The sequence below is a fragment of the Buceros rhinoceros genome, unplaced genomic scaffold (assembly GCF_000710305.1).
Source record: "Buceros rhinoceros silvestris isolate BGI_N320 unplaced genomic scaffold, ASM71030v1 scaffold1152, whole genome shotgun sequence".
Classification (NCBI taxonomy): domain Eukaryota; kingdom Metazoa; phylum Chordata; class Aves; order Bucerotiformes; family Bucerotidae; genus Buceros; species Buceros rhinoceros.
This window is the reverse complement of record NW_010400617.1, coordinates 126,726-137,019: the sequence shown is the minus strand read 5'-3', so window position 1 is coordinate 137,019 and position 10,294 is coordinate 126,726. Positions and strand designations below refer to the sequence as shown.

Genomic DNA, 10,294 nt, shown 5'->3' with positions numbered 1-10,294 from the left:
GTGGGGGGTGTGGTTGTGGGGAGTGAGGAAGGATGGTTGGAAGAACAAAATTTTAAAGAAATCCCTAATAAAACATATTCTGTTATTCTGCTGACAAGTCCTGGCTCGGCTGATGTATGGGGTTTTTTTCAGTGTTAAGACAAGACAATAATACTACTCCCTCATTTTAGAAGATTTTTGGCAGCTTTTGCATTGTTTATAACAGTAACAGAAATTGTTCTTTTAGAAGTTCTAATTCTCCTGTCATACTCTCACAATGCCTTTATTTGGCAAAGAAAAACGTATTTAAATAATAAAGTGGTGACAAACTGACAGAAGCTGGAAATCAAAGCTAAATGACAATTGCCTGCATAGAGCACAAAAGCGTCACAGAGACAGACAGCCTTAAAAAACCCAAACAACAGCAATTTGCATTGTAAATACAATTCCGACTACAGCGAGTGCCAATATCTGCCCTTGTAATTATTCTTCTTCTTTACCTTCATGCTTCAGGCATCTGGAGATTATACATCACATCATCAGTAGCAAACCACTGCTGAGGCTTTCTTCCTAGAGAATATTGCTGCCAAGCTTTTTATTTCATTCCTATAGCAGGTTCGAGTTACAATATGAATGAGCAGGGCTCTTCAACAAAAAATACGAGCCGGATCTTCTCCCACTGTGTCAATGGGCAATACAGAGTAACTCCACAATATCAGTGCAGTTACTCCAGAGTCAGAGTTTGGACCAAAGCGAGTTTTGCCTTTACACCATCAAGCGTGGCCTCATGGTTGAGGTCTGAGACACGCTTAACTGTCCACAGGGCCCTCACCTTACAGGGAAAAGCAGCCAGGCTGTTGGCCACATGCCAACATTCGTCCATCCAATTCATGCCTTAACTGCTAATTACCAAAGAACATGGGATTCATTAATTTCCAGGAGACGAATCACTAACAGATGTGTTTAGAAGTAGGTTGCCTTGAACTTTAAAAACATATTCCTTCTACACATGGTGTGTCTTCACAATTTATCATTGCCTATTAGCTACTAACAGCTGCAGGTCGCTGGTGGTTTAGTTTCTGCTTAAGGGATGATGCCACCAAATGTCAGAAAAAGAAATCAGTAAGTTTAGCTCTCTGCAGAGAATCCAGCTCCTGTTGAGCAAGATAAGCGCTGCATTAGCTCTCAGCAGTTGTCTGGTGGTGTTTGCATTACAGAAGCAGCATGTTATGCTGGAAGGTAAATGCCTGACTCAGTATTTGCTGCCATGTCGGAAGAAGAACTTCTGAAAACTTAATAGGATCATTCATGTATCTAGCAAATTTAAGATGTCTAAGGTTATGAATATTAATACTGGGCAGATGGAAGCACTTGAGCACGTTAAGAACAACAAACTTATTTTGATCTTACTGAATAAGAAAGCAGGCGTGGCTACAAAATGTTCTCTCTTCTCCCAGCCCAGTATCCTCGGTACTGGCTGAAGACCCGAGCCCTCGAACAGTGCCAGCGCACTGCTGCGGGGAGCCTGTAGACACCGGCAGCTCGAGAATGACCTCTGTGTTTGGGCGGCTCAGGGCTGCTGGGGCAGGCAAGAAAATGGTTTCTTCCTGAAAAATGTCAGCATACTTACTGGGGTCACTGTATCCGTAGGTATTTCTGAAACACAGCTGCTTGGCATGTACTGAGCAGGTTTTGGCAGGTATCAGGCAAGAGTGAATGCCTGGACCTGACAATACGTCAGGTGAGCTCTGGCCTAGGGCAATATTGTCTAATTCAGTATTTTGTGTATTTTATTGTTAAACACACAGACTGTGTCAGGATAGTAGTTTAAACATCCGTAACTCTTTACGAGCAAATGCGAATGAAAAGCAGCAGAGAAAAGTCTGTTTTTCTTCTGATTTCTAAATGATGGCTTTTACAAAAGACGTTAGATTATTGAGAGCCTGAAGTTCTCCGAGTTCTGAGCCGTGCATATTTTAAAGATACAAATAGCCTTTTGTTCCAAGTGGACGTGTTTTACAGACTGGATACAAGACACTTCCACGTGTTTTACTGCAACAGTTTCTTCTGATTTAGTATCTACACAATTCCTTCGTTTTCTCCTGTTTCAATACTCCATCTTAACAGCAGCATTCCCAGCGAATACAGACACAATAACTATTATTTCTGTACCAAGTAACAAAACTTACCTTGTTTGATAGGCTGCTGATTGAAGAAGGTGAGAGGAGTAACCAGGAATTTGGTTTCAGCTACCTGTACCCAGTGGTGCAGAATTTTTATCGTCCAGACACCGGGTCGCAGGGGCAAATTCAGAGGAGGTTTGTAGTGAGTAAATTCGGCACTGGATTCGATAAGAATATCATACGTTGCTGCGATTACATTAACAGGATCCACCCAAATGACAGTAACGGTGACGTTGGGGCCTTTTCCCCATTTCTGCATGCCGATTGGCTCATCTGTTGGCCCGAGGAGTCCTCCAAAATTCCGGAAAAGCCTCTCCTTGGCGTCCCATTCGGTGCCAATCTGAAATCAAAGACGACACTGATGTTAACATCACCTCTGTAAGCATCTGAGACCCTTAGGTCAAAGAAGGGCTCTCAAGACACACAGATCTTATTTTTTAATGACATGAATTATGCGTAAATATAAAGGCTGACGGCAACATGACCAAAAAGATCACAATGTGTACACAAATGGTGAGACAGCCTTGAATGCAAGACTTGGTTTTTTGGTCCGATTGTCCAGTTTTGATTGATAGAAAGATTTTCTTTATCCTAAGGGTGACCTAACAGGTGACAGCAGCTCTTCTCTTCCTCCCATGGAAGCCATTAATCAAGGACCAAGCCTAGCCACCGAGCACAGGCTATGCATAGAAAAAAATAGGATCCATCATCTCCTGGGTCATGAGAAATGTACGTACATTTGAGAGATGGACCCTGTAGTAGAGACTTACTCAGTTACTGCTAAAATCAAGGAAGAGGCTTTTGCTGACTTCAGGACAAGTCACATCAGGTTCTTTACCACAATCTACCCATGAGATGCTGTCTCCCTGCACTCCCTGCCTGCCTGATGTGGGAAGTTATTTCTGGTAAACTCTTTTCTTACTGTCAAAATAGTGACATTGTTTTTTATTTATTCACTAACTAACAGTAAAGCAGCTGATTCACCATCTAGTGTAAATATTTAATGGACCTTTCTTTATCCCAGCAGCTTTCATATTTCAGTGCTCTTTATATGAGTTTTAATGGTTCACCCATAACCCACAGATGATACAAACTTACGAGCTGTTGTCATTAACACTTGTACACTACTGAAAATAAGCATCTCCAAACAGCATGAAAATGTTCTAAGTGGCCTTCTTAAGGCAACTGGAAGACCTTTTACTAGCCCAGCACTGAATCTAGCACGTGTTTCTGAGGCTGACCATTAACGAACCGCTTCCATCAATTCTCAAGAAGGCAGCCTAATGAACTGAAGTATTGAAGGCTGCACATTTGCTTTTGCTGGAAGTGCCCACCTCATCTGCCCCATGAGGTCCTGCTGCCATGATCTCAAATCAGAAGTGATCAATAGCAAGCACCAAAAGATGAGAAGAACAGGAGAACCCCTTGGCTCCTTTCGGCAAGCAGACATCTGAGGTAATTCCTTGGAGAGACATACAGATGTTTTGGCCACCTGGTACTGAAACCCCTCATAGTCCTTCAGGTTGTCTTTTGCCCTATCTCCAAGAAACAGTGTAGATGACCTAAGAGCTGGTTTGATCCCCATACAGAAACCATATGACTCTCTGAAGTAGCCTCCAGAGCATGTGCACACAGATGGGATGTCCTCTTCCAGCATATGTGGGTATCGAAGATTTCCCCAACACAGGGCTACCCTTGTCCCTAATCTTCACATGCACGGTCGAACACTGTTTTCTGAAAGTGTAACATAAATGTAGCTCATTTGCTTCAGAGATTTCTCTTCTAGATTTCATCTCATTTCATGGGAATAGGTGCTTCCAATATAATGCCAAAATCCCTCCAAATCCCAAAATAATGCCAAAATCCCCCCAAATCTGTAAAACATAACAATGACCTGATGCCTACTACTGCTGATACCTGTACTGGAAACTGTCCAGTCCCCAATCCCTTCTAAACGAATCACTGTGGTTGGCAAACAATTACAGAAGGACTGCAGGCAAAAAGCTACAAGGCCAGTAGAAAAAAACCCTACCCTCCTAAACCCATCTGTCATCATACGAATTCTTATGGATTATGGCACTGGAGAATATCAGCCAAAACGAGCCCTCCACTACTCTGCAATCAACACGGCAGAATCGCTGGTATTTCAGAGGTATTTCACCCAGCACATCAGCTAATCGAACCAGACAGCATAGCCCAGTTATCAAACCCAAGCATGACTGCCTCGAGGAGCTGTCAGTGTACACTCTCCTGACAAGACCGACTGAATATGTATGGAAATACACCGAAAAAGAAAATTGCCTGACCAGATCTTACTACCTACTCCTCCAGCCTTCATTGAGTGCAGCCATGTCACACCTACCAGAGCTCAAGGGACCAGGAAATAATAAAGCCACAACATGTGAAACAAATCTACACCCTCCTGGGCAAAGAAAAATCTGTGAGGAAGTTCTTTCCACCACATTCGATATTTCTTATTGAAGAACTCCTTGAAGAAACTTACTTTATCCTCAAGAATTAAATATTTATTCCTGACACCCAACTATTTCCCCCCTCTTCAGTCTTTCATCTCTAGGAAAAGAAATCAGGAAGTTACAGTCCCCACGCTCCAGCCTCCAGGTGACACTGCTCAATACCAGGTGGCACAAAAGATGTTGAGATGTGTTCAAGTGCACCTATGTTCAAGTTTTTTAGAGTGATCTGTAGAAGAGCAAAGGTTGCTTTTGGGGAAAAATTATCAGAAAATTGTTGGCTGGTTGTTAAGCTTTGTGCAGGCATGTTATTGTAAAACAAAAGTTACAGCCAAAGGGGAGGAGAAGAGGGGGAGGAAGGGACAATTCTCACTCTGGTGGCAATTGCTTCCCACGAGAGCCTGTCATACAACCACCAGGGTGTGCAGGTCCATGAAAACAACAGCACAAAACCAAGAAGAGCCTGCCACAGAGCAGGCACTCAGCACCACGAGGGTAAGGCACCTGGGCACCCGGCATGTCCCAGTGCCGGGGCCAAGGCCAAGGCACGGGCTGGCACCGCCTGGGGCTGTGCACCACAGCCTCAGTGAAGGGAAAGGCAGGAGCTGCACACATCTCCTGTCCTACAAGACCTGCCCTTTATGCCCAGGTTCCATCTGGGGGACCTGTTTTCCTGCGCTCCACAGTCTGCAGTACGAGCTGGTTTTAGAAGCATGGTATTTCAAAGGGAATTTTACTTCAAGTGCTAGTTAGAGGTTTATACATCTTCCCTTGAACTCTTCACAGCTGAGTTCCCAGTTCTGAGATGTCCGATTTTACAGGCCAAGAGATACTACAGTCCTATAATACCTTTCACAGCCCCTTAAAACATTGTAAATAGGCTTTCACTATCAAATGGAATACACAAAGTATGGGATGGAATCAAACGCTCACGAATATCTGACAAATTCTGAAGGGATGTGGTCCAGAAACTGATGTTTTCCACATCATTATTTTCATCACCGTGATTTTGGGCCTCAAGAGCAGGCACTGTGCACAGGGTATGTTTGGAAAGCTGGAACCTCATTGGCTTAGAACTCCTGTTTCTATCTCTGTTCAGGCCCAAGATAAAAATTTCCCAAGATAAATTATGCCTTGATTATGGGTTTGTGTCTCATTGCTCACCACAAACAGGACCATTAGGTTCACACAATGCACGCTAATTGCCTGCCACCTAGTTTATTTTATTCTCTGTGATGAATCACAAGCCTTAACAAGACCAGAAATGAAGTTGGTGTTCAACTGATACACGGTGAGCTGCGACTTTTAGCACTGTACAGCAAATCCATCTTCCGCCCTCCCTGTAGACGTTGTCATGAACCCAGGCTGGTAGGATACGTACTGTGCGCACTGTGCACAAGCCAATTTTAGGAGGTGTGGGAGTTTTATGCTTGGAAATCATCTCTCTTGGATTTCCTGTAAGTTTCTTTTATTTTACCCAGCCCAACACTGAGCGCGGGAGCCGCGTGCCATTGAAACACTATCATTAACCCCACTGGCTGTCAGGCAGCCCAGCCGGCTGGTTTTTTTCCACTTGTCTTTACACGATGTGTGGTGAAACCTGCTACTCGGGAAGCAAAGTCTGAGAAGCCACACAAAATAGCAGAGGGCAGGAAGGGCTGACTGGAGCGATTCTGTCGTCTCTGCTCAGTTTCAGTGGCGCATCAGGATCACGAATACACCTGCGAGCACATTCGATGCGCAGCATTTGTGCTCTTCCTGCCGGCCCTGTTGGTGTGAGCTGGGAGAGCAAAGTAAGCTCCCAGCTAAAGTGGCCCCATTCAGTTTTAAATTTCTGCCAGAGCACGGGGTGAAAGTCATTGAAGAACCAGCAGTTATATGTCCCAATAAGCACAAACCTAATTTTTTTTTTTCTGGTGCTTAATCTGTGAACACTGATGCCCTCATCTTAGCTAAACTTCTAAGTTTGTTCTACACTTGCTGGACTCTGACAAAGAAGTGACATTTTAACGAGCAGCAGCAGATCAGAGGCTTTCCAGCCACACGGAACCTGAGGAGGTTAATGCTGGATTTATAACAGGGTAACCGAGAGAACAGTTTGGCTCAGAGGCAGAGATATCTGCAGGCCGAGGGAAGGCAGAAAGTAAAATAAACAATTAAGAAGTGATTAAATGATTCAATTTGTATGTCCTGGTCTTTTAAAAAATGAATCATCTATGAAAGGAGGGGACATTAAAGAGTTTAGGTGATAAAAAATAATGAAAACCATTAACCAGCCACCACAAGTCTTTTTGTGCATTTCAAATACAATTTTTCCTTAGCCTGAAAGGAACTCACCAGTGCTTAAACCCTCCCCACGCTTTGCGTTTAGCCGCAGCAGGTCCTACGAGGCTGCTTACAGACCAGTCGTGGACTATGAGGCCACGAAGAGCAGCTCATTAGGATCCAAGGATCCTCCCTGCAGGGCGACACACTCCTCAGAGCTGTGGGCGCAGCGCAGCGAAGAGGCCACCGACTTCCACTGTCGGGAAGGCTCCGACTGGGCGCTGCTGCTGCAGGACATCCATCAGTCAGGTCACGCTGGCTGCAGGGCTGGTGTTTGGGGTAAAAAAGTGCTCTGGGACCAGGGGGGACCTGGCAAGTGGCCACTGAGTAAGTTCTGATCCCAGGTTTGTTTCCCTCCTACAACTGCGATGAAATCAGATGTACTCTAAGTGCTTTTGTTTGAGTTCTAGAATATTGAGATCAATCTATTTCTTTTCATCATGTAATTAGAAAAAACCTCTTCCTGCTCCCATCCTGGTTACTTTCAAAAGACAGACCCTGAGCAGGCATCAGGGCGAAAGTGAGATTAAAAGTACCAAATAAACTGCAGAAATCCTCCTACAAATCACAAGAATTAAAGCTTGTATGACTATTTATCACTGTGGGAAATGGCAAGCCTACCATCAAACACATTGATAGATGAAACACACTTTCCATCCACCTCTTTAATGGCACATTAGTTCATGGATTTGCCATGCACACCAAAACACTGAATCCTACCTAGGCATTTCTTAATTGCCCAAGAAGATGGTAATTTATGGACTTGGCCATAATGACTGGAACACATTTATTCAATCAATTTTATACCTTAATAGAAATTTGTGGCTGAATGAGAAAAATCATGAAATTAACTGCTCATTTGGTTATATCTTTAAAACAGAACACAGATGTCAGGCTCTATTAGCGGTCAACTTCCCTGATGTATTTTTGGGTACATTTTTACACTCTTATGTCAGATCCTGAGACAAATTCCTAGAAGAAATAACAGGATTTGTGGGAAATGTCAGTCGCTGCTGTGATATTTTCCTTCCTTGCTACCACATCAATATTCTGCTCACATATGGCATTGGTGCCTGACTATCACTAATTTCATGAGGGCTTTTTCTGCATACTCGAGAGGAACGCTTACCACATCCCCTTTCACATCTGGAGCTGCAGAAACATGGCATTTTTCCCAGGTCTTTCTCACAGCACTCACAACAATCACAAAACTTTAAAGTTACTGAGCCCCTTTACAAGAGTAAATACCTACAGTTTGTTCTTAAAACAAGAGGGAGTGAAGACACTTAGAGTAATGTAAAACATGAGGGTAGACCACGGAGCTGAACTGGCAACACTGCCTCCTTCAATGAAGAGGTTGTGCATTCTGCTAGAGAGTCAGTCTTGCCTAAAAATTACATGGAAATACAGTTTCCAAAAGCTGCTGAATTCGTTTGCGATCTCTCCAGAGGCTCGTGGCATGGGAGGCTACGAATACTCACCTCTGAGAACTGTAACCTTCCAAAATCGCTCGGTGGACTTGCGATCTTAAAGACTTTCTTCGGCATCACCCACGTTTCCAAAGTTTCTAGTTTACTGACAGCCAGATTGGTCGCGTGGTGTCTGATTAGGAAGCCTTGGAAACGGTCAGCGAGGAAGTAAAGGTGGACGGAAACTGGATGGCCCATGGGGTAGTAGCTGTAAAACAGCACACACACATGCTCATCAGTTACACAAGAGACACACGAAAGCTCCATTTACTTGGAGCTAATGGCTTAAGAAGCATTCACTTCAACCAGAAAATTCACCACTGTGCATTAAGATTTCAAATGTGTTCATGACTCATTATCAAATATTCTTAGGCTGTGTTGATTATTCTGAAATGTTTAAAAATGTGACTAAGAATATATGCTCATTTAGAACCCATTCCCAGCTCTGAGCTCTTTAGGAGAGACCTCTGCGTGCCAGAAAGCTCCCCTCCCTCCTGCCTCCTCTGGGTGAGAAGTGCCGCCCAGAGATACACATTGTCAGGCTGCAGCACTGCTCCCTAGGACCAACGGGGTGCGAGAAATGGCCCCACTGCTCCAAACCAGGAGCCTTCGGCAGGGTTGGTTCAGACAGATGCCTGGCCATGGCAGTGCCGCCCTCCCTCGCTCGCCGGGGACAGCAGAGGGTGCTGTGAGGCTGGGCATGGCCGGCTGGTACCACCATACCGGTCCCATCCCCAGCCCATTCCCCAAGCGCACTGCAGTGAAGGGCACCAGCCTCTGGCCCCCATTCGTAGGAAGTAAACTTCGTGGCCCTTACAGGCTTGAGGTTGCTTTTGCTATGGATTTTTTCCTCAAAAATAAACTGAAAAAAGATCAATCAAAGAGGAAAAACCTCTTATCAGAGATTTGGAAGCCTTCAGTTACAGGTTGGATTTCAAGACATTGTAGTCATGGTTTCAAATAATTAAAACCTATAGTCAATTGTCTGCTGTAGTCTTGGAAACATCTGTAATGATGTTTGTGTACCTATGCATGCATGAATAATTAAAACCATGTTATTCGTAGCGCTGAAATACAGTATTTCGCTACTTTACGGCACTCACATTAACTGTGAGACAAGTGTGTGAAACACATTTAAAAACAACCAGCATCCCAGTCAAGTCAGCGAAGTCTGACTCCCCATGCTAATTATTACATCTCAAGACATAAGCACTAAGAGGACTTGCCATTACATGAAACCAGGAACACCCAGGAAGTCTCTAGAGCTTGAGAAACAAACATAACAAGATGGGGTACAAACAGGACCAGCACTGATGGACTGAGCAAAAACACGGCAAAGCTGCACAGCCAATACCAGCAGCGATCTGACTGCTGTTCCAAGCACTAAGGCCTCCTGTTTTATATGTGTGCAGCAGTAAATATTTACAATATCCTTGAAATAGTCTGAGTAAACTGTCTCTTGGCAGCAGTGAGTAAAAATGCCTAGAGATGGAGAGAAATAAATTAAATCTCAATCACACATTGACATTGATTCCACTGAAGATGCTCTAATTTGGTACCAGAGCAGGCTGCAGGGGGCACGGCTTCCTGAGCCTGTGAGCTTGCCCTCGTTAGAAAAGCGTGCAAGGCAGCTTCTCTTAGAACGGCCTCCTGGGTGGCAGCATTGGATTGACTCCAAATGTGACCTGAAGTGGTAGAGGCTTTCCTCACAGCGCCTGCAGCAGTGTGAAATGAGCTGGGGTGGTGACTGCAGTTGTCAGCCAACTTCGTGCTGTTGTTACCCTGTCAGCAAAGGGAATACAGCCGAGGTGCTCAGCCCAAATATATCCCTGCCGTTGCTGTGCAGAGACATGCAAAATCATGAGAG

At 44.4% G+C, this 10,294-nt stretch overlaps 1 protein-coding gene across 1 annotated transcript in view; it reads right to left on the bottom strand.

The window, feature by feature from the left end:
* The window catches only part of XYLT1 (xylosyltransferase I), a gene marked incomplete at its 5' end in the record, with an annotated part of 88,868 nt that overhangs the window by 6,279 nt on the left and 72,295 nt on the right, over nt 1–10,294 (bottom strand). The window contains 2 exons of the mRNA XM_010131943.1: nt 2,169–2,502; nt 8,440–8,635. Coding sequence (XP_010130245.1) covers nt 2,169–2,502; nt 8,440–8,635 — 530 coding nt within the window. The remainder of the gene's footprint in view (nt 1–2,168; nt 2,503–8,439; nt 8,636–10,294) is intronic.